This window comes from Corvus cornix, chromosome 6 (assembly GCF_000738735.6).
Source record: "Corvus cornix cornix isolate S_Up_H32 chromosome 6, ASM73873v5, whole genome shotgun sequence".
NCBI lineage: Eukaryota > Metazoa > Chordata > Aves > Passeriformes > Corvidae > Corvus > Corvus cornix.
In genome coordinates this window covers 24,716,624-24,744,211 of record NC_046336.1, presented here as the reverse complement: position 1 = coordinate 24,744,211, position 27,588 = coordinate 24,716,624, and the positions used below count along the sequence as shown (strand labels likewise).

Genomic DNA, 27,588 nt, shown 5'->3' with positions numbered 1-27,588 from the left:
CTTATCCAAGATAAGAACAATTCAGCCCCTCGTTCCACCACCTGCCAGCCCAGGACTGTTGCCAGCAATTCCCTCTGATAACCCAGGCTGTTTTAGCAGCTGAGGAGGAGCAGTAAATATTGTTTGTTTTCCTAGGGCAGTTTTACTTGGAGGCTGTGGTGAGGGATGGGGGGCCTGGGGTGGGGGGCACAGCTGAAACAGTCCATGCTAAAACCAGGCTAAAAGCACTGTGAGAGATTGCTGTTACTACTAAAACCAAGATTTATTTAGTGTTTGGGGACAAAACCCAAGTACCTTTGTTAGTAGGCCTGTGGAAGTTCTCCTCAAAAACATCATTAACATCTCTGCCAGCCATGCAGGGGTTGTAGCTATTTTCAGGCTGACAGAAATTCCAGCCTCCTCGTCGTGCAGGGCTCCCGGGCGCTGGAGCCTTCCCTGCAGTGCTGTAAATCGGGAAGCAGGAGCAGCTGGCAGATGCAGGCCCTGACCCAGCTCCCTGTGCCACCGCCTTTCTCTCAGCAGGGCTCACAACACACACCAGCCCCCATCTACAACCCACTGCTTATTAAACTTTTCTTCATTTTAAAAAAGTCTGTTAAATTTACAACATTTTCTGTTCCATTGAAGAAGGCTACCTAAACAGAAAAAAAACCCAAAAACACAAGACCAAAAAGTATAATCCAAAACAAGTATCTTGTACCCTGTCTTCCCAGGTGAAACATTTTCACGCTCAGTTGGCTCTCCGAGTGCTTCTCTCCACAATGAAAAGAAGACTGAAGTCCTCCATTTTTGTCTCTGGGAGAGCTATTATGGATAAACCAGATCTAAGTTATTTTTCATTACATCCAATAGCAAATGTGAAAACCTGAAGTCAATTGTTGCAGTGGTAACTTCCCAGGCACTCAAAAAACCAGCTGCTTGTCAGAGGTGAACGCATGGAAGATGCAAACAACAGCACCTAAGGTGGAAGTTTGCTCAAAACAGCATAAAAATAGGGTTAATAGGAAACATTTCCTTGATGGTTAGGTTAGACCTAGCCTAGCACAGCTGGACAGAAGCAGAAACAACCCTGCAGAAACAGTCATGGTGAACCATCCTGTACTACTCTGTGGGGCAAAATGCCAACAATTCTGTTGTAAATCTCTGAAGGCAGCAGTTGTTTATTCAGCAGAGACTCTTCAATTATTCAAATATAAATCATGTTTTCATATTCATGTGACCTCATCTGAATCTCACAGGGGAAAAAAAAAATTAATGACAAATTAATTTGAGTCAGGCGTCAGCCTAGTATCATATAGACAAAGATGGAAGCATTAGAATTTCAGTATCAGTAAACAGAACATTATGAGATTAATTAAGAAAATCCCAAAATACTAAATGTTTAAAAAAAACTCTACAGACCCATTCAACCAAAAGCTTTTGTGTGAGGTAGCCTGATCCCACATGGGATCTCACATCTGAGATAGCAAGTATTACTACAGTGTAATAATAATGAATTTCAGATTGATGACAAAGAGTAAACTTATTCAGGAAGGAGACCAAGAAATTACTGATATTATCTGCCCCACTGCCTGTTTGAGGATGAAGTATTAAAAATAGGTGTATCATAGTAACTACTTGATGCCATATATGGCATAAAAAATAACTCTTCTGCTCTTCCAACAGAATGATTGTTCAAGGCCTTCTGTCATGCAGAGAAAGACTTCAAATCTCAGTTAACTTAACAGGATTAAAACCATTTACCACCTCTTTTCTCCATTCATCTTAAGCTTAACAATGTACCATGAAACCAAGCTGGTTGGACACAGGAAGATGTTCCCAAAGGAAGCAAGTTACCCTGTTGGTACCCCACAGAAAACCACAAAGTAGCTACATACATTTGGGAAAGGTCTGATACCATTTGCCCAGAAAGCTGCAGTCAGCGAGGGATCTACTGACAGTCTTAGGGTACCAAAACTGGCCAAGTAACACAAGATCTGGATGCAACACTATTCTGAAGATCTGCTAAATAACCTAGTGAGAAGTGGAAAAAACTGAGATACTTTCATGCTAGGACAGATGATCTAAGCACAGGAGTGAGCTACTCTGATCAAAGATAAAGAATTTCCAAAACTCCCACCCAGTAACAGTTGATTTTCACACCTTTTAATAAAAGATTTGCCAAGGGCAAAATTTAGGTAATAGCTCAAATTAAGGAACATATTTAGAGACATTCAGAGGAGTTTTCTTCCACTGGAGTCCATTAAAACACAAACAATATTCTGTAATTGACATTAAAATACTTTATTGGCTAGACAGAATGTGCGGTATGCATAGAAATATACTGAAATACAAAGTCCTCCAGAATACTCCTATATAAAAACCAAAATTCATACTTCTACATCTTATTTATATACATTACCAAATGTATTCAAGAGTGTGAATAAGGTCATATTTGCATCTCTTTCTTCTCTTGAAAGCACATCTGGTGCAGTCCAAGGCCTTTTTGTTTCTTCAAGAGAAAATTGCACAGCTACCCTATTTCCTCATTTGGCCTGAAATCTGATGAAATTTTACATACTCTTCTCTCCCTTACTAGATCCTTTCAAGCTTGACTTCTGTCTCTTTTTCTCCCTCTGTCCCAGTATGCGATAGACTTTTTTCTTAGCCTCCTTTTGCCTCTTGAATTTCTGTTCATCGTCCTTCTGCTTAACTTTGAGATATTCTTTGAGCTGTTCCCGATGTTTTAATTTGGCTTTCTTTATCTTGTAATTATTCACTGTACTCAAAGCACTGAGCAGGGCTGATATCTAAAACAGAAAATAGATAATCAATATACGTGCAGCTCAGTTTTGGTGAGCAAGAAACAGTTTAACCTCAGCAGAGACACACATAATGAATCAGAGATTCAAGGCAAGTTTCTAATTATCTCTGCACTTGTTACCCAATTTCTAAAACAGTTTAATTATTTATCCTGTTAGGAAGTTAATCAAAGCTTTAATTTTTGTGAACTCTGATTTTGGTTAGATAGCTTTTAAAAGGTTATGCCGAATTGCTACTACAGAACACTTAAACTGCAGTTTGGAAATTCTTGGCTCTGCAAGCACGCTAATTCTCAGTTTTGGAAGAAGAGTATTTGCTTCAAATCCTCTGTTAATAATGCATGGCAATGACAAGTCAAATAAAAAACTGCAGCTGCCAATTTAAGTCACCCATAATATGAGAGCACTAAATCCAAGTGAAATACCTTGCGAGTGCTGTGACAAGGACAAAAGTCATAATTAGGTGACCTACTAGTCTAAAAAACAGACACCATCCACTCAGTGACAGTTCCATATACATACTGTGTGCCAAACAGGAACAAAATAAATTGCAAGTGATCATTTTTCACTAGGAACATATATATCTTTGCATTAGCAGTAGATTCAAGTGCCAAAACAATAGTTAGCAAAGCTTTAAACAACACATTTACCCTTCAGGAGTCCTTGTTTCAGAGTAAGTGATAATTACCTTCTTTTCATGAGGTTCCCTGATAACAGCTGGTCTCCACTGGTCTTTTGGAGTCTTGCCTTTCTTCTCAAGATTCTTAGGCTTGTTCTTAAAAGGCAGAGCCTTCTGCAATGCTTTAGGAATGTGGAGCTTATTGAAATGCCTCTTCTCCCTCACAATAGGCTAAAAGAATGAATATAAAACATACATAAGACTCATGATCTTAAAAAGCTTTTATTTAATTTTTCATCTTTCAGTGGGAAAAAACCCACAAAACACCACAAACCAAAAAAGAAAGACACACCCCTCAAAATAAACCCCAAACCAAACAAACCACAATAAAACCAAAAGTCAAAAAACCAACATTCTCTGAAGTCCTCGGACTGAACTGTGAATGGTGTGTTCACCCCAATTACCACAGCAGGAGTCTCAGTGAGCTTCTGGAGAAGATTTCTACCCTGCAGATTACTTTATAAACTTTAACTGACCCACAACAATCTGCTCTCAACTGTTTTATTCCCATGTCATGCCAGGACTGTGCCTTGTGGATAAAAATTTGAAGCCACACATGCATGTGTATGAACATGTATTTATACTGCTCTCAGTTTGCACAGGTCTGAGACACACTGCAAATTTGACTGATTTTTAAAAACAAAACGAAAGAGAAATATACCTTATAGAGAGAATCCTTGTTTTGTTTCAGTTTGATGCCTTGCTCATACCTCAGCTGGCCTGTTGTCTTCATCCCACTCCAAGTATCTTTCTCACCTGCTGGTTTCAGCAAGGATGTTACGGGGTTATAAAACGTTGGGATAGAAACAGGATACCAAGTCCTCACGAAAACAATATCTGAAAGAAAAGAGAACGTTACTTGGCTCTAAAACAGGAGTTCATCACATCCACATTCTAAGCGAAGACTGCCTGAACAGAACAGATACTACACCACATGCTAGCATTGTGTTTGGTATATAGACCAAATGTCTTCAACTTTTGGTAAAAGCAATGCAAAGCCCCCTGAAGGCACGAACAGCACACATTCCTGAAAAGCAGGCAGCTGAATACCATCCCATTCATCATTCATATTCAAGAGCAAGCAAGAGAATTCATATATGTATATGTGCCTGTATAATTACTGACAAAACCAATTTCATTTTCCTTTGCCAATTTTTATAGAAGAACAAACTTGCTTTTATTTGGCACTATCCATGATTTTGGTGTGTTTAGGAAAACAGGTCATATAAATCTAAATAAGTATAAACTCATATTCTCAACATCACAGTGACACTCAGCAAACAGAGGAGGTAACTATCCTCTGCATAATTTCCCCAAAAGGCTACAGAAAAACGTTAACTGGAGTTAAAATGCCAGTCCTTGGATTTCTCAGAAAGTGTCCTCCTAGCACTTGTACCACTAGATTCAATTCATCATGTTCAAGGAGAAAGGCTGTGTAAAACACTAAAACCATGCTGTGAAAAGCATTAAAACACTTGAAGATACATGTCTTCAACTCAAGCCTTTTCATCTGCATACTATATGGCTTGAGTATAACTGAAAGAAATCCAACATAAAATATACTTCTTTTTAATTTCACTCTGTGTCTCACAAGGTATTTCTTACTCTTATGAATTCACATCTCAATTATCAGATCCCAGAATTCTGAGACACGGCTTTGCAATCTGTGAAGAAGGATGAAAGTTGTGTGATAACTTACATGGAAAGTGCAACTTACCACTCATCAGCAACTTGTCTTCAAATGTTGCTCTGAAAGCACCCACGGGAGTTCGGAGGGCCTTTTTGATCTGTCCTCGGATACCACTCACACTACGGATGGCTGCACCTTCGAACTTAGCCACTTCCAACTGAGAGTTAAACATTCCCTGAAAATGTGAATTACCCACCATCATTCAAGATGCTAAGTCTCCCTCTGTGACCCACGTAGGCCACAAAAACTTAATTCCCACAAGCATATCTTATAAAGAAACAGGAGGAGCATAGCACTGTCTTTAGACTAAGAGTGCTGATCATACCAAAATCCCACTGAGCTGACTTTAGGTGAGCTACTGAAAGCAATCTACTTAGTCATATATCACAGGCAAGGTTTCTAAGCATTAAACACATATATTTAGAATTCCAAAACGGAACGTATCTACAGAAGCCTTACAGTTCTCCTTTAGAGCAATTTGTGGGAACACAGGATACCTTAAAAACAAGCAAGCTGCCTTAAGTTGCTAGCTATGAGATTCTAATACAACACAGTTCTTCAAGGTTTGTGCTTCTTTCATGTATCACAAGAAAGGAAGAAAAAAATCTCTCTATGCCCACTGCAAATACTTGAGTGCTTCACTGCTGCGATCACTGCTTAGCTGCTTGTTGCCCCAAATGCAGAATAACCCAACCTCTCCCTGAGCCTGAAAGCCCAGCTAAGCACAGAGGGAAGGTCAGTGAACACTCCCTTCTGCAGCACTTCCTACTCCAAACACTTCTGTAACTGTAACTGAGAACTCCTAAGCACTGCCAGAAGTCTCCTTTGACTCCAGAGCAGAAATTTAGTGGGATCAAACTGATGAATTACACCAGGGAAAGATTTACATTCTCCAAAGGTGTCTGCCACTGCTCATCAGTGGGTTTTAGGAAGGAAGCAGGGGGTGGGAAGAAAAAAAATCATACTGAATGTGAACCAGGAGACTATTCCAGAATTTTTGTCTGGTTAACAATAATTCATATTCCTTGGCTAATAGTCAGTACCTTTAGAGATCACATGGAAGGGAGCTCAAAAAACCACAAGCAGCTCCTGAGATCCAGAACAGCATTCAACAAGAACTGAGAATTTCTGCTTCAGGAAAGACAATCCCAGGTTGCATTCCTTCCTAACATCAGTACATCTGGTTTTACAGTATACATACCTACACACTTACCTTAATAAAACAAGTGTTCTTAAAAATTTTGAACGGAAAACCAGTTAGCTTTAATTTCTTTACAATAGTTATGGATTTGTCTAAATCCAGCACAACTCCTGTCGCAGCAATCCGGAAGTCTGGCTGAAACATCAGAGATGAAAGACACTGCTGAATGTGTATTTCTCAAACAGTGAAGACACCATTTCGAATCACAGAATCATAAAATAGTTTGGATTGGAAGGTCATCTAGATGACCTCTAAAGGTCATCTAGTCCCATGGCCCCAAAGTGAGCAGGGACATCTTCCACTAAATCAGGTTGCCCAGAGCCTCATCCAATCTGTCCCTGAATACTTCCAGGGACAGGGCATCCACAACCTCTCTCATCAACCTATTCGTGTTTTACCACTCTTGTTGTAAAAAGCAACTTCCTCATATCTAGTCTAAATCAACCCTCTTAATTTAAAACCATTCCCCCTTGTCCTATCACAGCAGGCCCTGATAAGTTTATCACCATACTTCTTATAAGTCCCCTTTATGTACTGAAAGGCTGCAATGAGGTCTCCCCAGAGCTCTGTTCTCTGTCATGAACAACCCCAACTCTCTCAGCCTTTCCTCCTAGGAGAGGTGCTCCATCCCTTCAATCACCTTTGTGGCCATCCTCTGGACCTGCTCCAACAGGTCCCTGTCTTTCCTGTGCTGAGGGCCCCAAGGCTGTATGTGCTACCCCAGCAGGAGGCTCATCAGAGCAGAGCAGACGGGCAGAATCCCCTCCCTCGCCCTGCTGCTGCTCGTGCTGCAGCCCAGGATGTGATTTGCTCTCTGGGCTGCAAGTTCACATGGCCATAGCATGTCCAGCCTCTCGTCCACCAGAATCCCCAAGTCCTTCTCAGCAGGGGCTGCTCTCAATCCCTTCATTGCATAATCTGTTCTGACGCTGGGGGTTACCCCAGCTCTGGTGCGGGACCTTGCACGAGGCCTTCTTGAACCTTATGGGGTTCCCATAGGACCACTTCTCAAGGTTCCCCTGGATAGCATTCCATTCCTCAGGCATGTCAGACACAGCACTCAGCTTGGTGGTGCCTGAAAACACTGCCTGTGTCGCCAATGGAGACATCAAACAGTGCTGGTCCCAGTAGAGGGACACTACTTGTCACCACTGCACATCAGGACACTGAGCTGTTGACCACTACCCTGCAGATCAGGCCATTCAAACAACTCCCCATCCACTAAACAGTCCACCCATTGAATGAGTATCCTTCCAGCTTAGAGAGAAGGATGTTGTGGGGCACCTGCACTCCACATTTCACTTTTAAGAGTTCAGAATTTCTAACCTTTACAGAAGTACCACAGCATGAAAAATGCAGATTGACTAGTACAGACTAGTTGAGGTGCTGCTGACATAACATTCCTACCGTTCACTAATGAGATTTCCAGAACTGCCATTCTAATTACCTTGGAAACTATCTAAAAGCCCTTGTGATCTACCTCACTATGTTCTCTTGATGGAGCAGAATCTTACTCAGACAGAAAGTCTCAAAGGAGAAGAGCTTTGTGCACTGCTCTAAGTCACTATATTATGCTAGGGACACATGATGAAAATAGCCTTTTAAAACATGTAAAAAGACAACCGTGCAATAGGACTTGAAGGCATATTTTAGGAAGGAGATAATCACCACTCTAATTACTGTCAAGCTCATTACAATACCATGCAAAGCTTTTGTGACCAATCGTCTGCAAACATGAATCTACCTTTGATTAATATATATCTAACAAAGATCACATCTGATAAATACTGCTTTAACACTATTTAAATTGGAATTATGGAATGGTTTGGTTTTGAAGGGACCTCAAAGATCATCTAGTTCCAATACCATGGGCACCTTCCACTAGACCAGGCTGTTCAGGGCCCCACGCAACCTGGCCCTGAATCCTTCCAAGGATGGGGCATCCATAACTTCTCTGGGAAACTTGTGCTACCCACTTCACCACCCTCACAGTAAACACTCCCTTTCTGAAATTGGTATAAAAAATTTAAAATAAAAATCTCCATACAGTTTTCCACCTCAACACAATACATCTTTCAAAAGCTTGAGTCCGGCTACTTTCTCAGTTCCTACTACTACAGTGCTTTATCATATGTAAACCTTCTTCCCAAAACATATCTATTTTGCCCAAATATCCATGGAAAGCATTAATCAACATTCTGCAGTAAAAAAACCTACCGTTGTGCCACTGACAGACTGAACTGCCAAAAATCCTGTCCCCTGAGGAGTGATGGGCCCTAAAAGAAAATGAAATTTAGAAACTTCTGGAAAATTCTACTACACAATATCTAGCCCCTATTTAAATTCCAAAAGCTTAGAAATACACAACAAATATACTCAATGAAGAAAACCAAAGTTTAAAGCACTCGAACTATTGCTCACATATAAAGCCCCATGAAAGTCAAAGGAACAGCTAACAAGAAGTTACTCATGCAGGGTCTGGGCTCACAATGCATGCAAAGTCTCTCTGCACACAGCCAACAAATCAGGCTCCTCTTTGATATGCTACAACTTACCAGAATGCTCAGAATTTGATTAAAAGCCAAGCAATTCACAAATCAGTTAAATAATTCCCAAATATTAGACAACTGCCTATTTTCCCATACTATTTGGTGTTATTTTATGTTCCATGGGGAAATTTAAAAGACTTCTCATTCCAAGAGCTGTATTTCCTGATACATCCTGCAAAGCTCGAGACTTTCACACCGATTAAGTGACGCAGGACAGCAGCTCCAGCACGGCCTCACCCCAGAAAGCTGCCCCGCAGTGCATGTGCTGCGGGGTGTACTTCAGCAGCCGGTGCCGCCCGTTGTGGTCCTCCATGTAGAACATGGGGATGGTCTGGAAGCGCCTCCACCCCAGCGAGAGGATTAAGGGATCGCGGGTCTTAAGGATCTTCTTGTACCACCGGTGCTTCTTCAGGCGCAGCTAATCAGAAGAGAAGGTGGACCATGCTACTACAGGATAGCAACGGTGATTCTGAAATTCAAGCCTTAACTTTTCAGGAATGATTGAAAGCAATTTCTATCGGTAGGAACCCAGAGTGCCGAGAATATTTCTCTGCCTGTTTTTAAGGGTTCTTACCCCCCTGAACAACACTGTTTTGGCTTCAAACCTTGGAAAAAATTACCAACAGTCAGACAACAACTAGAAAATACAGTGGTGTGAATTAGGTGATAGACTACTATGTAAGATTGTCACAGGGTGAAAAATTTAGGGGTTTTAGGCTTCTCTTTGTAGTAAATAGAGTAAAAAATATCAAAATGGAGGATTGTTGTTGTTCTCTAAACCTTCTTCTCCTTCTTCTACTACTCCATATTCTGCAGTAAAAGTAGTTTGGAATGATTGGATGGAAAATTCCGCAGCTCCTAGTCGTGTTACTGAATAATTGGCAAGAAAATGAAAATAATGTATGTTTTTAGTAACTATTGGTTAAAATATCTTTAAAAGGCTGTGTAAATCTTGATAATTGCCCTCACTCCTACTTTTCCTCCTTCCATGCTGTACCTGGGTCACGCTAGTGGCTCAGTTCCTCTGATAAGACTTAATAAACAACTATCTGGAAGCATTGAAACTACAGAAGATGTCTCACTTTATCCTTTAAACTCCTTGCAAGGACTTTCAGCAAATTCTCTCCCACCAGGAGAGACTCGATTCATGGCACGGTAAAGTGTCACTATCTAAGCTAGAATCTTTTATAGACTAAGCTTTATCTTTGTTTATCTTCAAACATTCTCACCAACATTAGGTTGACTGGAAAAATCAATCAGTATTTCACTCACTCTGAAGCCATGTTTGTATGCATATAAGCAAGTATTATATTAAACATACATCTATATACGTGCTAGTAAGTTTTCTGTAGTCACTTGTATATAGATCATGAAGGTCAGAGTACAATTAAGGTTTGCAATTCAGCAATCACAGTATCAGACCTTAGTCCTGAGACATCTCTGCAGCTCAACACTAAACAACAGTAACCTTTTCTGGTATCCAATTAAGCCTGTAAAGATCCAGAATCTGCTACTGTAGAATTACAGTTTGTGTCAAAAGCAAATCCCCTATTCAAGAGACAAGGATGAAGTTTCTCTTGGTGTTTACTGTGTTTTCAGTAAACAGAAAGCAGTAACTCCAGACACCTGTACCGACATAAAATGCACTCACCCCTTTGGCTACATACCTGTACATAGCCCACATTTCCTTCGCTGTTGCCTAGACCACCCAGGATGATAGGATAATGAGGATCAAAATTCAGGACAAATTCACACGGCACATTCTCAATCTCTATTCGAATGTACATCCCAGGCCTGAATCCCTCGTACTGCACTCTGGTCTCATCATCTTGATCTTCAAATTCCGCTCGATTGAGCTGTGTGACAAAGAGAAAGCCACCGTGCGTTTCACAAAATTCAAATATTAACAACTTGTCCATGAAGGGCCAGTTCTATTTAAAACATGCTAACGTTTATATGAATCTTTTTGGGAAAGATCTAATAGGTTTTGTGGCTTTTTATTCGGAGCAATATCTCTACCACCACAAAACCCCTCCAATTTGAAATCCCAAGTAGGCCTTTTAGTCTACTTGAAAGACAGTACCCAAGAGAAGAGAATGACTGTGTGACTTCTGATACGCCTTTCACAATGGTGACTTTGGATTTTAAAGATACAACTGCCAAAAGTACATTTTTTGATTCAGGAGCCCAAGCACCTTTTAAAGTTAATGCCCTGATCTTTAAGGTGTCGCTTTATGAGGATGCTGCACTCCTATCTTACCCAGCAGTTTAACAATATTTTTGTGCATCTTCACACTGCACATCATCAAAAGCTCCTCTGTACCATGTGATAAGAACATAGATACTGTGCAAATATTTAAGAAGACATCCTGGTGAATAACAGAAGCCTCACCCTCCTGTTTCAGCTTCTGATGTTTAGCCACCCATAAGACACTGATTCTTTTACTGGAATGTCCTTCTTTGCCCTTTAAGTGCTCTCCATACATCAGCACACCAGAGCTCGTACTATCCTTTGTGGCAGAGGCTAATACAAGGAGGTAAGGATTAATTTAGCAACTATTTAGGGCAAAATTTTGTCAGAAGACAAGACAGTGAAGCTATTAGCAATGCAAGGCAGTGTTCTCCCAAGTCAGCCAAAGAAAGAAGCTACTTTTAAGCTTACAAGTGCTTATGTAAAAAACCAAAGGCCTGGAACAAAATCAACACCTCACATTCTGGATACAGTTATGCTGAAGACTTCTACCACATGTCCAGAGCAATGGTCATCAATATTTTTTCCTCAAAATAACTTCACAGTTGGATGAAAAAGACTGTCACACAGAATTTAATTATCCATTAATAACACTGCAAAATATCACACTAAAAATAGTACTGGGAAAATATATGGCACAAATTTATATGAGAAAGATTTTCACCTTCCTACACTTAAAAGGATGCCTTTTTTTATTTAAAAACTTTTTAAGTAGTTGAAGTTTAGATGATACATTTTGGCTTATTCAGTGACTTAAAGTATGGTTAACTAGTGCACTCAGTTTAAATTAAGCTTTAATTTGTTTGGCTTCTTTGCTTATTTTCCTTTCCAGCTAACAGAATCAAAAAGTTCAAGCACAAAAAAATCACAAGCATGTATTTCTTTGTGTGTACCTTCTGAAATAGCTCCTGAGCATCACCTGTGTCTCCAGGAAAATACCTTTGGGGGGCAAACTCTGTGGAGTATTTTTGAAGACATATAGCCAGATAAATTGTCAAATTAGCAGATTTTACCTGTGCTTGTTTATGCATCTCTTCTTTGAGATCATCAAAGTATGTGGTGTCCCCTTCATCATATTCTGCATCAAACATTTCTTTAAGTTTTCTTTTCTTGTCCATGCGCTCCTTTTTCTTTTCCTCCTCCTCAGGTTCTGGTTTGGACATTTTTTCATCTTCCTCCTCTTCTTCACTTCCAGACTAATCAACAGTAAGTTGTCAAACATGTAAAATAGTTCACTGAAAACAACCCATTCTGATCAACACTTTCATAGATATTATTTAAACAACACTTTCATAGATATTATTTAACAATACTTTTTTATTGTGCCATTACTAGACACCTGAAAAAATTTCAATTTTAGACAGATATTAGTAAGCTATTCATACAAGGAGATGTAACTTCAGCAAGGACCAAAAGATCTCATGATGTAATCATATCCCTTTTCACTGACAAAGCTTTTTTGACTAAACATCATTTTAACATAAGGGAACAGACCCTAGAACTGACCTACCTGTTATTCTACAGCTAATATAAGCATATATAATACAGGAGGGAAAACAAAGTAACTGTTGATAGCATTGAGCAATACTGTGCTGGAAGGCAGCACTCTAGAGACCAGAGAGAAGGACATTTGTTTACAGACCATTTGAAAACTGACAAGATTATGCCATTATCCTCAATTTTACAACAAAATGCAAAGCCATCAAGTTGCTCAGTCCAAAAAAAAATTGATTTTTTCAGTTTGTACTGTCACAGACAACTACAGCTCTGTTCTTGGAAGACATCCAAGCCACAGCATAAAATTGCTTCCACCCAGCCTCCTTTATGCAGATAAGAGGAATGAACTAGGAAACTGTGTCAAGTTTCCACAATTTGTTGTTTAAACAGAGTACTATAATCTTCTGCATCAGATGAGATGACACAGTACAAACAGTTATGATTACATTTGGTTTTAAAATACTTCTGTCATGCCTCCTGATCCTCCAGCTCTTGATTAAGCCTGACACCTACTGTTAAGTAAGTGAGGTGACTTCTACATAATTATCTTAAAACAAAAATTCAGGCTCGGACTAAAAACATGCCATTCTAGATACCCATAAGTTCCAAAGTCAGTAATACACATATCTTTTCTTCATTGCTACCATTGATTCCCTTCCTATTGATTCTACGAACACTGAATGTATTACATAGGACACTTGATCAGAAACTCATACACATGTATGTTGCTAAAGAACATAAAAATGCAGATCAGACCTCCTCTCCTCCAGCAGCAGCCTTTCCTTTGTGCACAACCCCGGTTTCGAGATCTTCAAAATCTCCATACAGCTCTTCTGCAACAACAAGCACCCAAGACATGTGACCATTAGTTAACCATTCTGCTGTACTGCCCCACACCATCTCTCATGTGCTCAGTACTGTGCATTTCTCAGTATTGCTGTGCAGATTAGTTTCAGACCTAATATTTTTGATTTCCATCAGGTTTTATATATTTGTTCTGCCCTCTCTACAACTTCAGCTGAAAATTCCCAGCTGAACTCCAGTGGCTCCTCCTTTAGCCTTTCCATACCTTCATGATTTAAAAAATGGAAATAAAGTTTAGGTCATCCCAAAGGACCACCAGTATATTAGTTTGCACTCTAATGACACAAGACACCAGCAGAGCAATTGAGCTCCCATGTTTAACTTTAAAAGAGAATAAAATTAAATATAGCTCATAATTTTTAGGTTAAAAACAAATGCTTATAGAAGCCTGTCAAACCACAATCATGATGCATGTAAGATACAGCCATATAATTAAAATTTCTAAAGTATTTCCTAATTTAAAAAAAACCCAAACAAAACAAAACCAACACCTCCAAAACATCTGAAGACAGATCTCACTTTTCAGTCAAATGTAATGGCAAGTTTGTATTCTCATTAAAGAACAGTTTCTGTTTATTTCTACCATGACTACCCAAAAGAATAAACCACACATGATGAATAGCTGAACTCAGACACATAACTCAAAGCCAGCATGTCCAAGTGTGGAGACTAAGGACTCCATGTCGTAATTTAAATTACATACTCTATTTTTCAGAAAGTAAATTTCCAGAAATTGTGGTACTTGCCTACTATTTCTACAGAGATTTACAGCAATGCGTAATTATATTAGTATCTACATAATAATTTATATAATAGCTTGAAAAAACCTGTAAGTATAGCACTAAGGCAAAATATTCTATATACATAACTAAAAAGTCATACTTTTCTTAGAAATCCTGTATGTATGAATTATTTTTAGAAGTCTTAGACATACCATCTTCCTCCAACAGCTTTGCTGCATCTTTATCATCTTCCCACTTCCCAGTAACAAAGCAGTCTCGAATACTGCTCACAACCTGCAAAATGATAGCGTCATTGCCTTGCACAGCTACAGCTTATCATCAACAGAAACGTTCCCCAAGACATTCCCACTCCCCATCAGAGAGACCACTTCAGAGACACGTCCAACTCCACATCAAGATACCATTACCAAAACCACACAATGCCTCCCTGAAAGCAGGAATTTGAACCCTATCTGAATCTTGCCCAAAGGTCTTTAGCAAGATCTCTACCCTACATTGTATTTTCACACTGTATTTTCACTTGGGTCTCCCCTGCTTTTTGGTAAATAAAGAGCAAACTATTATCCACCAAATATTCAAGTGAGCCAAGCATTAAATTGATTTACTGTAACTTGCCACTCTTGTAGGAACAGATCTTGGAATCTGTTACTTACAGTGACAGCAAGTGGCAGAAAATAAGACACTGTGGCCATAGCTCCCACAGGTCTGTTTCAATGACAACTCAGTTGTACTTTATGAGACACAGCCAGGACAGAATCAGGAAGAACATGCAGAAGCAATTATCCAATGGCATTACCTCTTCTAAATCCCAATCTTGCAGCTTTTCTATCAGAAACTTGGAGCAGTCAAGAGCATTAGCCTTCTGTTTGGATGCTTTGTCTGGACGGCTGACACGGAACAAACCTCCAAGTTCATCATCTGCATCCTCGCTCTCCTGGTCCTCATCCTCGACAGCTAAACCAAACACACAGGCTGTGATGATTTCCCCCACAGCACATGCATGAAATTCATTACCCACCTCTCTTCTTACGTTTCACAACAGCTGCAGCAGTTTATTGAGGATATAAAAGAACCAAACTGGAATGGTTTTAAATGTAAAAGCCTGAAGAAAAAGGTACACTGATCCAGTTGTTTTTATAACTGGAATAATCTAAAAAAAATATTGCCCAATAAGTAAACACAGGACTCTTGTTCAATGTTATACATTGGAACAATTCCAAAATGATCTACGAACAGGAAGGACGTGTGGCTTCTCTGTAAATCAAGAACAGCAGACTGGAGAATCTGTCAGAAAGAAAACCTTGTGAAAGGTTTACAAAAGCCAAATTCTCATAGTATTCTACAAAGGTTCTGCACAATGAGATTCGTACACTCAGACAACCACAGGAAAAGTGTTAATTAAACAGAATAAATTATGTAAATAGCAATTTTCTCTTCCTTTTAAACCAGCTATTTTTTCTTTGACAAACACCTGCTACTAAATCATGTCTAAGAGACTATTCCACAGTCACTCTGAGACAGAAATTCCTGAAACCAGCCAACAGACAACATCCCTTTATGAAACACAATTACCACAATTTGCATAATATCTGTCAGATGATTATATAAATGACCAAACCTTAAATGTTTGGAAGAAATAGATGTACCAGAAAACATGAGTAACAACAGAGTAGTTTAGAAAATGAACTCAAAATGCTTTTTATGGGAGAAGTAAAAACTGTCTTCCTATTACAATCATTAGTGAAAACGAGCATCAGCAATTAAAAAGTCAATTAACTTTCCTCAAGCCTCCCACCAAAAGAAAGTGCTCAAATATTCAGACTTGAACACTTGATAGCAGCTGAAAAGCCACCATATATTGGAGACAAGTTTCCAAACAGATTTGTACCTGTTCCATATACAAGTTTACGAAGATTGGGGGTTGATCGCTGCTGTCTTAGAAAGGCCTCAGCTGCCTTCTGTGTGAGATCCTCTTTCCACTTGAGTGCACCTGAAAAGGGAAAAAAGTCTACATTCTACCTCCAGAAAAGAACAAGAATTAGGAGCTACAAAAATAATTTCAGTAAGGACATGACAAGAGGCTTAGGAAGTGTAGACACAACCCACAGTTTCTTTTGCTCATACTCCATATACACACAGAAACATAAACTGTGGATAATAAATTATACCACTGATTGTTTTTTGTTTTGACAAAATTTTAAGAACTTATTAACAACAGTAACAGATTTGACCATGTTCACAATGCTAAGTGACTTCTTCACAGACTTACAGAATGTTCAAGGTTGGGAGGGACTTCTAGAGGTCCCCTTGTCCAGCCCCACTGCTTAAGCAGTCTCACCTAAGGCAGGTTGCTCAGCACCATGTCAGGATGGTTTTTGAACATCTCCAAAGATGAAGATTCCTGTTCCAGTGCTCAGTGAGTAGTTAATGCATTTTAGTAACACTCACCCAAGCATATTTTAGTCATTCTAGATGTAGTAGAGCATCATAATTTGTTTTACACACATAGCTATAAAGATTAAAGAGAAGTATGCACAAAATCAATGAAGTTTATAAAATGAATCACCTCTGTTTTAGAGGAAGGAAACCTGACACTGCATACTACAATGCAAATGACAGGCTTAACAGCAGGTATTTCTAGCTTTCCTAACTTGAACTTTGCTACTTAAGAACTATATATAAATACATACATATATATATATATACATGACAGGCAACATTACAGAGTATTGACTAATTATATCCTTTAACAATTAATCCAATTAAAAATGGACAGTAAAAATTAAATATTTATAGTATACCTGTTGTGTCAGCAGAAAGATCTATTTTTTCTTCATACTCCTCTTCCTCTCTGAGTAGATTCTCCACATCATCATCCTCAGTATCTACAGTTTTAAGTTTAGTCTGTCTAACACTATCAGCCTTCTTTCCTTGACTGTGCTGAAACCCATTCCTATTTGACTCTTCAGTGTCTAATTCCTCATGTGACCCTCCATCATCACCCTCTTCAAGCAAAGAGTCCTCATCCTCAGATTCTGATGCCTCTTCTGCGGTGCAGTTTCCTGAGTCTGTAGTGAGCACTGCTTTTCTTTTGGGACTGTGATCTGAGATTTGTGATTTCGTTTCTGTACGTTCACTGTTCATATCACACTGCTTATATGCAGCTCTTTTGTTTGCAGCCTCAAATTCACTCTCTGAGCTTTCATCTTCGCAAGGCCTTTTTTCATCCCCCTCCTCCTCTTCCTCCTCGTCATCCTCCTCCATCTCACTGTCTTCAGGGACAGTTTCTCCTTCTTCTTCAGAGCTCATCTCCAGATCATCATCGCTGTCTGCAAATGCTGGCAGTTCATTCACAGCTTCTTCCTCAGCCACCTCTGTTTTCAGACGCTTGGCTCTCCTAACACTCGTCCCTTCCCTCAAGAGCTCTCTCTCGCTTTCTTCCTCAGCATCATTTTCATCATCACCATCACTTCCATCTTCAGACACTGCTTCTTCTTCTTCCTCTTCTTCTTGGTCATCTTCCTCATCACTTGCTACATCATCATTTTCCTTCTCCTCATCTTCAAATATGGCCTTCCGACGAACTCTTCCAGTCTTCAAATCCACCTGTCTCTCTTCTTTGGGCATCACAAACCTGTTTTCCCAAAGACCACATTTGGGGTAAGATGGTTAAGTACAAGAAAATTTTAATGAAACAATGAAACTTCATGTTAATATTTTTAAACAATTCTACAATTCTTTTTCTAACAAAGCGAGGTTATGGAGGACATTAGAAAGGCACTGGTGTTCCTTAATGTCTCTTTATTCAAGAATATTGAATGTTATAGCCAAAAATCATTCCAAGAAATGTCTTCATTTTCCATGGAATGAACTAAAACAGAAATGTTACTTGTATCAGCAAGAAATTCCTGGAAGGCAGGACTACACTGCTTGCAAAACTTTCTAGTACCAATTATTTCTATCCCAAAATACAGTGTGGCATATGAGTAACCTCAGAAGAGGAAGAATTAGACATTATGTCATTGTACTAGCTGTGCTCTATTGAGATTTTTTCCTAAATTAGAGCCTGAAATGAGAGATTCATTCATGCTCAAACACTGCTCAGAATTCAAAACTTACTCTTGTCCTACATCTTCTGAACCCAAGGGTGTAGAGTCCATGAAGAGAGAGACCTTGCTTGATGCCATCTTAACATCAATGGCTGAGTGTGTGGAGATGAGGCTCTGAACAAGTTCATGATTGGGTCTCACTTCCTCCTGGAAAGACAAGATTTTTTTTTTTACTTCTCAATTAAAATGAAGAAACAAATGTCTAATGATAGCTATCAGTCTAAACCAGCAGAAATACGCATATACAAGAAAAAACTGCAGAGCACTTTAAAGAAACATTTTCTCAGAACAGAACAGCAAACTCTCCCTTCCCCTTTTCACATTTCAAGAATATCTATAATAACAACCCAAGAAAAATTAGAGGGACTCCTTCACAGTATACAACCACTACAGTAAATATCAGCAAGCACACATCATCAGAGACCCAAAGGTACTTAACATTTAGCACAATACAGGGAAAAAAATTCAGTTTGTTTGTAGGCAAATCTTTTTTCTTTTTCCCTTTGACCAGTAAAATCCTTAAAGTGTTCTCCCAACAATCACCATGCCTTGCAAAATAAGAGTGATAATAAGTCCAGCACCAGGAGTTTTCATATATCTTAGGTCAACATTTGGGAAGTTATTACACAAACTTTAGGTACTTAATACTGTTGTTATTATTAATAACTGATCTTCCAATGTTTTGTACAATAACAGACAAGAGAAATATCCCTTCTCTGAAATCCCTGAAGGAGAAAAGAAGTTTACCCACTATGGATAGATAAGGATTGATTATTTTAAAGAACCTTATTTTTAAACACTTATTTTGGCTCTAAGGATAAAAATTACATTTTGCAAGAGAATTCAAATCACCAACAGCATTCTCTTACCTCTTCTTTTTCATGAGCATGGCTTCCACCAAGGTCAATGTAAACAGCATCTTTATCATACACAATGCCCCCAACTCCTGAAAGAGGGGCATAGACGAGCTTCTCTTTCTCATTTAAGGAACGTTTCTTCTGCTGCTCAGGGAGAGCACAGGGGTCTGGCAGGAAACTCACATCACTTACAGTGAAGTCTCCTACACCTGAGGGGACAGACAAAGGAAGCAACACAGTTTGCACAAAGTTTAGATTCTGAAATTTGTGCAATTCACCATGAAGAGATTAAAAAAAAACCCAAAAAACAAAGGAAAAACAAACAAACAAACCAACCAAACCCAAACATTGTGGCATTCAGTGATTCATCAGCAGGAAGCTCTGTACCAAACATCCAATTCCTCTTCCTTACCACTGAACTTAGAGAAGTATACATAAATTCACCAGAATCCTGCAAAGATTTGGGTTTGTTTCTTTGCTTGTTTTTAACAGAGGAAAAACAACAACTCACTTTTCGGAGTAGGTCTGTAAATTTATTAATAAAGTATTTAATTTAAACATTTTAATCATTCACTTAAAATATTAAATTATTCAATGAACATGAGAAATACATTACATAAGCCAAATTTACTTTTCATTGTTAGGGCTGGTATGTTTTGCACTTTAAGCACCTTTTAAAGTGATACAACTTTGAAAAACTTTAAATACTGTGAATATTGTGTTTATCAGTGCAACAGAACTGCTCAATTAAAAGCAAAACTAATTACAAGATTTATTTTCACAAAAACATGCATTATGAAAATAATTTTCAAAAACAGAACAGGTATTTAGAAAGGCGAAAAATCTGTTGTATAACATACACTTTAAAGATACAAATCATTTCAGCTACGTTGTTTTTCACAGATCAGTACAGAAAGAGTTCTAAGAATCTGATAGATTACCTGGCATATGAATTTGACTTTTGTTTTTTAGGTGTGCTCCTCTCAAGTATCCATACAGTGATATCTTCCTGTCACATTTGGGATTGATTCGAACATCCTCAGGGTTGGTCAGCTCTTCCATTCTACCCAATATTTAAAATGACAGTTAAAATACCCAGCAGTCCCAAGGATAAATTTTGAAAAAGGTAACTTAACAAAAGAGAACATCACTGTTGCCACTGCATGATCTGCAGATTCTAATAATCAAAACTGAATTATCATAAGAAAAAAAAACATGGAAAAAAAAAGGTCTGCTAAAAACATTTTTAAATTGTATTTTTAAAGTTGTACAATAACATTCAACAGTGTATTTCCAGAAGGTTTACCGACATTTCACTGAACATGTACTGCTTTTTTAGCACATTTTAACTACTGTTTATAGGCTTGGCACACACAGCCCTCCTCAAATCAATTTTACCATTAGAGGGCAAACAGCTGAATGTCACATTACCCGAAGCCACACAATACCTTCTCTTCCCTAAGAATGGTGGTGAGCAACACAAAAGCTACCACAGAAAAAAGACTGGCTGTTTGGGGGCAGAGGAGGGGGAAATTCCTTTCTACACTGCACATGGGAGGCAGCACAAACACAGAGCCAAGGAAGAGAACAGGACACACACCCTGGCTGCAGATCAGCACAAAGCTGGCCCAACAATCATGAAACTTCAACAGTTACAGCAACCTAAAACAATGGTACTGAAAAACTACAGAATGTGGGTTTTGCGTTTTCCCTCTCTTTGCTTTGTGTATTTTGCAGGGCTTTGCACGATGCTTACCTACTTTTCTGACAATTTTTCCTGAAGAACTAGAGCTTAAGAAGAGGCTCATTCAAGTCACCTTGGATTATTGTGGGAGTTTAGTCATAACTGTAAGCATTCTGGCAATAAAATATGCAAGGTGAGGTAATTTCTCAAGGAGGCACAGCTGCCACTAAGATTACTTTTGTGTTCCAAAGAGACTGTGAATCAAACAGGCAGACAGAGCAGAAGGGATATTCCAGGGAACTCAAGAGGACTAATTCACCAGCTGTTGTTTAATCACTGGAATGCTGTTTCTTTCCCACAGAAAATCAGTATAATCATCAACAAGCAGAATTATTTTAATTATTCTGTGTTTCCATAGTGTTTACAATATACCAGAGGCACAGGTGAAAACCTCATGGCTGAACAGCACAAACCAGAGGCACTTTCCCTTCCCAAAGCCACCCAGGGAACACCAAGCACCCATTCACACACAGAGTTGAGGCTATTATTATAGCTTTTTCAACAAACAAGGTGCTATCTAGGCTGAGATTGAAGAACAGAGAGAAAAACAACACACCTGTCTGCAAGAACATAGGGGTGAGACGTTTGCCAAGTAAGAGGCCGGAATTTCATAACCGAGATAAAACGCCCCAAATTGTGAATTTCCTGCTTTTGATATTCTCCGTGAACCATCCCAGACAAATAAAACAACTTAGCACCCTAAACACATTAAAAAGACATAAAAACATAAAACATCAATTTAATACCTGTAAAACTAAAAAAAAAAAATATATAGTAATGCAATTCTAGTTTGTAAATCTTAATTGAAAACTGCACATTACAATTGGTTCTGAAAGATCAAATTAATCACTTTACTTCAACACGAAAATTGCCCCCTAAATCTTAATGGAAGACCATTCACATCCTGAAGACCTCATACAGACCTACAAGCAGATCCTCCTTGCACAGAACCTGCATAACAGACCTAGTAGCACGTTTCAGCAGTTTATCACACTGGGATAGAGAATAACCACACAAGTATTTTAGCAAATAGAAGAAAGATGAAACAATCTGATATAGTATAAACATTGTTCACTTATCTATTTAAAAGATGTAAGAATGTTGTAAATACTTCAGTATTGACCCACTTTTAATTTAGTTTCCATAAAGCAAAATATATGAAAAAAGTAATGTTAAATGTCATACCGGATACACTTCAGTCCAGAATCTGTGCTTTAGCTTCTTTTTAGTCTTCTTTAATTGTTTGTTGTTCTTGAATGTGTCCAAGTGGGTAAGAACTCCCATAATTTTGGGAAAGCCATGTACCTGGCAAATGTTCAGGAATTCAAATGTCTCCATCTCAAATCCAAAGCTGGCATCAATGAGCATTAGAACCTGAAAACACAATATCCACATTTCACTACAGCAATACCACAGTGCCCACAGGAGCCAATTTCAAAGACCACATCTTTAAACTCTTAAGCTTCTCAGGAATCAAAATTTTGCAAAAGGTTCTGTACTTTATTTGCATATACCCTGAAAACCAACTTTGGCTTTTTATTTGAAGTATGGAAGTTGGCTGCTAAAGATGTTCTAGATGCTCTAGGAATGCATAACATTCGGTTTAAGATCTGAACAAGTGTTTACCTGCTGAATTTAAAATATGCAAAATTGATTTTCTTCCAATATTTTCAGGAACATCTTAGAAAATTAATAAAACTCTTGTATCTGTGTCTTGAATGCACTAATAGTGCTAAGGTCAAGTCTCCAGGTAAAATGAAACAAACTTACTTCACTTGTTGCAATTGCTGTTACACATCACTAAAATGTCCTGACACAGGAAAACAGCAGCCAACAGTCACATGAAAATGGAAGCAAAGTTGGTTTAGGGTCTTAACAATAAAGAACTTCAAGCACACAGGAACTGATGACAGATCTTCAAGAGCTGATGTAATCTCAGCCCCCTAACAATAAACCCAAACAGATTCTCAGCACCACCATGGGCACACAGAATCTGCAACATCCACCACATCTACTACCAGAGAAGTGTATGTATCATTTGGTACATCTCCCTTACTCAGTAGAAAACATGCAAGTAGAACACCTAGATCAGTGTACACATTTTTTAGATATTTATATAGTTAATACTTAGACATGGATCCCAAACCCTAATCAGCTGTAAATAACATATTCCAAATCCACATGTAAAGTACAATTCTAAACAAATGGATCATGCATTGGACCCCAGGATCAGTTGATGTAATCCCCTGATCCAAAAGCTGCAAGTAAATTACAACAGTCACCACATTCCACTGAAATCAACTATTTTACTACACAACATTCTTCACAGATGGAGACCTCAGAGTGCATAAAAAAATCCAGCTAACAAACTAATACATATTTCTACTTTGAGCATTAGTTGAAAAATTCTTGACTAGAAATCATTTTCAGATTTTATATGGTTTAACCAAATCCCTTAATGAGAAGTCACTGTGTCACCTTGGCTTCTTATAACATCTTCCACTAAAAGTTTACCAGTTGCATTAGCAACGAAGTTTAGTAGCACTTCCCTTCTTTCACATCCTCCCCACCACCACACACACACATTTTACTTTCCCCCACCCCCCATGATGAGGAAAGTCCCTGGGTTGCTCCAGAACATTAGATGTATCAAAGATCTTAGGTCCTGTTCTCTTTGAAACCAAAGACAGTTTTGTCTTTGATATCAAAAACTGTGTAGAGAAATCAGACACTGATGCAGTCCAATCAAAAGTAGTACTTTCAATATAAATTATAGTAAAAATCACGTTCCATTGTTAACTTACCAAATCAGCAACTTTAGCCAGGTCGATCATTGTGTTAATGTCACATCCACATTCAATAATAGTCAGCCGGCGTTTTTTACCTGAAAACAGAATTAAGCATCAAAAACTGAAACAGAGGGAGCAAACCAATTAGGACAGTTTTCTTTCCAGGTCACATTCCTGAAGTTCCTCCAGGATATCTGGCACTCAAATTCTGCATGTAGATCATCCAACATGCACCACAGTAGAAGTGTCTGTTTTTACCCGTTTATAATTCTGCTAAAATATAATTTTTTAATTTAAAATTATCAGATCTTCTTTCACCGTAAGTATCCCAGATCACACATCCAAATGATTTCTTCAAAATGACCAAAAATTATGAGAACATGAACACATCCCAGCTCTCAAAGCAAGACAAGTAAGGAGCTCAAAATAAGAATTTCCATTTGTCCTATCTTTGTTCTCACCTGAAACAATTGTAACAGGACCCCGGATTTCAACCAGCTTTTGCCTTGTGAAGTTCTTAATGAGACACTTTATCACAGTGCTCTTCCCAACCTTGGGAGGGCCAACCACAACCACCACCACGGGAGGTGGCTCCAAAGGAGTCCGGTCAACCACAGGAATATGATGCTTTTTAGTCTTCAGATCCTGAGTTCTAAAAAGAAATTTGTAATAAATAAATACAGGAATGTCATGGATTCTTACATGGACATTTACTATTTGAAAGTCTTCGGTATTTGCCAAAAGCTTCAACGCCAAGGCTGAGCACAAGCACCGACACCAGCAGGTATGTGGAAACCGCACAGAGTCGAAGGAGCTACAGTTTCTTTCCAGTGATTAACACAGAGTACAATGTAACAGAGACGAACAAAGCATCCCACTTCCGACACACACAGAAACTACACCGGGACTGGGTGAATGATGAAAGCTATGCAGACACACCAGTGAAAATTACACTTTGTGTATTTCTGCACAAAGTAACAAAGAAAGCCCAGGCAACACCCATCCCTCCAGCCGCCTCTGCACACTCTACAGCCAGTTCCCACTTCTCACCGATGGAAAGTCCTGGCCATCCGCACAGCAGACTGGACTGTAAAGGCTTTGGGGTTTCTCTTCCGTGCATTCTCCTCATCTCCTATTCCCAGGTCATTGAGATAACGTTTCCTTTTCTTCTCTGCCTTTGGTCCGCTATGCTTTGCACGATGCTTCTTCTTCTCTTTTTCCTCCATCTTACTCTTTCAACAGTTGCTCACAAACAGATTCAGAGTTCCTCCGCGGGACAGCGGGTGCAGCTGGCACAGGACGAGAGCACAGTTAGCACAGGGCACATGTACACAGCACACCAGCTGGAGGACACCGTGCAAGCACTACCAGACCAACTCACGGAGCTCATTCACACCCTTCCCGGCCGCACACGGGCTCACGGCAGCCCCCGGGCCCTGCGCTCCCGGCCCAGGGCCGCGAGCTCCGGGCAGGCCGGCAGTGCCCCGGCGGGGCGGCGGGCGCTGGGGCACGGCCGATACTCTACCGCGGGCAACCGCGGGAGCTGCCGGGCACACCGCGGGCCCTCAGCTCGGGAAGGGGTCCTCCCGAGGGACCGCTCTCCACGAGCAACCACCACATACCTGTGCCGTGCCGTGGGCCCCGGTCCTGCCCGGCCCTGCGCTGTCTCCCCGGCCCGGCGCTGTCCCCCTGACCCTGCGCTGTCCTCCCGGCCCGGCCCTGCACTGTCCCCCCGGCCCGGCCCTGCGCTGTCTCCCCGGCCCTGCGCTGTCCCCCGGCCCGGTCCAGCCGCCCGGTCCACGTGGGCTCGCACCGACCGCTCCGTTGCGGAGCCACCCCCTCGGAAACACCGGCTGCGCGCGGAGTTCCGGGCGCGGCGGGCGCGGCGGAGCGCTATTGCCGGCGTACATGGTGTCCCACAGCGGGAGAGTGGTGGCGGCCCTGCGCCGCCCGTACCGGGAACCGGGAACAGGAACCGGGAGTCGGCCCCTATCAGCGTGTTTAGGAATAAATTACTTTCCCGCAAGCTCTGTGAAAGCCCGCGGTAGCTGCCCGGCGGGGCCGGCCCCACGGCACCGGGGCGGAGGGGGCGTGGGGACCTCCAGCTACCCCAGTTCGGGGCAGTTCCCGTACGAGCTGTCAGATGTGGCCCCAGCAATCAATGTGAAAAGATAAAAACACGAATCCTTGCCAAGGACTATGGGAGGACGAACAAGTGATAGGGTAAAAGCCTATGAAGGGCTTTTCAGCGCAGTGAACTCGGGCGGAATCACAGAACCACAGAAACAATTGGAATTTCAGCCCCCTGAGCCCCCCGGGGCCATCGAGTCCAGCCTGTGACCGCAGACCACCGTGACAGCCAGGCCTTGGCGCTGAGTGCCACGGCCCCTTAAGCCTCCGGGGACGGTGACTCCACCACCTCCCCGGACAGCCCACTCCAGTGTCTAAACACCTCTTCTGTGAAGAAATTCCTCCTAATTTCCACCCTAAACCTCCCCTGGTGCAGCTTAACACCATGTCCTCGCCTTCTGTGGTTAATACAACTTAGGTGGGGGCATTTTGCAGGTACCAAGCCCCGCACCCACAGGGACATGACCAGGCATGCAGAGGGCACGGTACCCTAGGTGAGAAGTGAGTCATTGTTTTATCTCAGGTCTGTGCCCACGCCTGAAGGTCAGTCACCCTGAAGCGCATTATAGGTGCAGGCCCTGCTTAATGAAGCGAGGAGCCCTCTTGTCTGGGGTGATTTGCCTTATGGCATGAGCCAGCGAGGGGCAAGGCTGCTAAAGAGGTGTCCAGGTCGTGAACCGCTCCCTCTGTGATGCTGGCTCCATCCTGCCCCCAGGCAGGTGGCTTCCAGCTGGACTTGTAGCTGCAGGGGCCGTGGCTTTCACACTGTTCTGCTGCTAGAGGAGGTGGCCGTGAAGAAAAGAATGTGATTTGCAGGTTCCAACAGAATGAGGAGCTCCGGACACCCCGCATCGGAGTAGGCCCAGGCTGACCATAAGTGGCATTGGTGGATTTGGGTCCTCACTATCTCTTTGACAAGTTATGTAGAAGAAAATACATTTTTCAATATTTAGCATGCAAAATCCTCCCTTCTTCTATAAACAGAAGCATTTTACAGGCAGTAGAAGAGTAGTCCAAGTACCAAACACATTTGGTTCCTGCCCCAGCTCTTCCTCAGCATCACCTACTCATATGGCAGCAGAGATGCTGCTAGCATGCAAGTCCAGGGGAGGCTACAATATCATCGTTGTGGAAGTACCTCCTACATGCTGAATAAGCATTCAGTTTGTGTTCTGTCATTGACCTCATAGCAAGGACAGAAAGTATACAGGAATGTCACAGGAGTGTTGCATCTGAGTGTTCTGCACAGATTTTTCTTCTTCGTGAAATATATGCCGGGTATGTGTGTTAAAAGCACCTTGTAACAAAGAAAAGCAGTCACTTACAGAAGAGCTCTGCTCTGAGCAGCAGGTAGCTCAGTAATGGGAAAATGATTTTTTTCTTGCAGTTGCTCACAAGAAATATTCAGCATGTATTTGACTTCAGTGTTGAAAACAGCATACAGTTGGTTTGCCAAGAAGGGAACTGTGTTCTCAAGACCAAATGAAGGGGTTGTAATGGAACACCCAGTATTAACAGAGCAGCCAGGACTGACAGCTCAATGCCAAACACCAAAAACAGCTGCCTCGGTGCAGCTCTGACAGAATAGGATGCCTACAGGGTGATGGGGGAAATGGCTGGATGCACAGCAGGGACCGGCCTCCCTTGAGACCTGTAACAGAGACCTTCCCCTTGTTTGCCTCAG

General features: G+C 40.6%; 1 protein-coding gene across 2 annotated transcripts; it reads right to left on the bottom strand.

Annotated features, from left to right (window-relative positions):
- Nucleotides 1-2,262: 2,262 nt before the first annotated feature.
- On the bottom strand, nt 2,263-25,608 carry BMS1 (BMS1 ribosome biogenesis factor). 2 transcript variants are annotated; one of them, XM_039554069.1, is made up of 23 exons: nt 25,588-25,608; nt 24,825-25,063; nt 24,236-24,426; nt 23,790-23,869; nt 22,171-22,359; nt 21,542-21,684; nt 20,183-20,304; nt 19,254-19,450; nt 18,395-18,531; nt 17,077-17,909; nt 16,164-16,265; nt 15,072-15,229; nt 14,467-14,548; nt 13,425-13,501; nt 12,185-12,367; nt 10,588-10,776; nt 9,158-9,338; nt 8,589-8,647; nt 6,384-6,506; nt 5,198-5,345; nt 4,142-4,317; nt 3,490-3,651; nt 2,263-2,789 (listed from the first exon to the last, which is right to left on the bottom strand). In XM_039554069.1, the coding sequence occupies exons 2-23, from the start codon at nt 24,998-25,000 to the stop codon at nt 2,553-2,555; spliced, it is 3,945 nt and encodes a 1,314-aa protein (XP_039410003.1). In that variant the 5' UTR covers nt 25,001-25,063; nt 25,588-25,608; the 3' UTR covers nt 2,263-2,552. The 2 variants fall into 2 exon arrangements, with proteins under 2 accessions (XP_039410003.1, XP_039410002.1); XM_039554068.1 differs by lacking the exon at nt 25,588-25,608 and adding an exon at nt 25,397-25,505.
- Nucleotides 25,609-27,588: the final 1,980 nt, after the last annotated feature.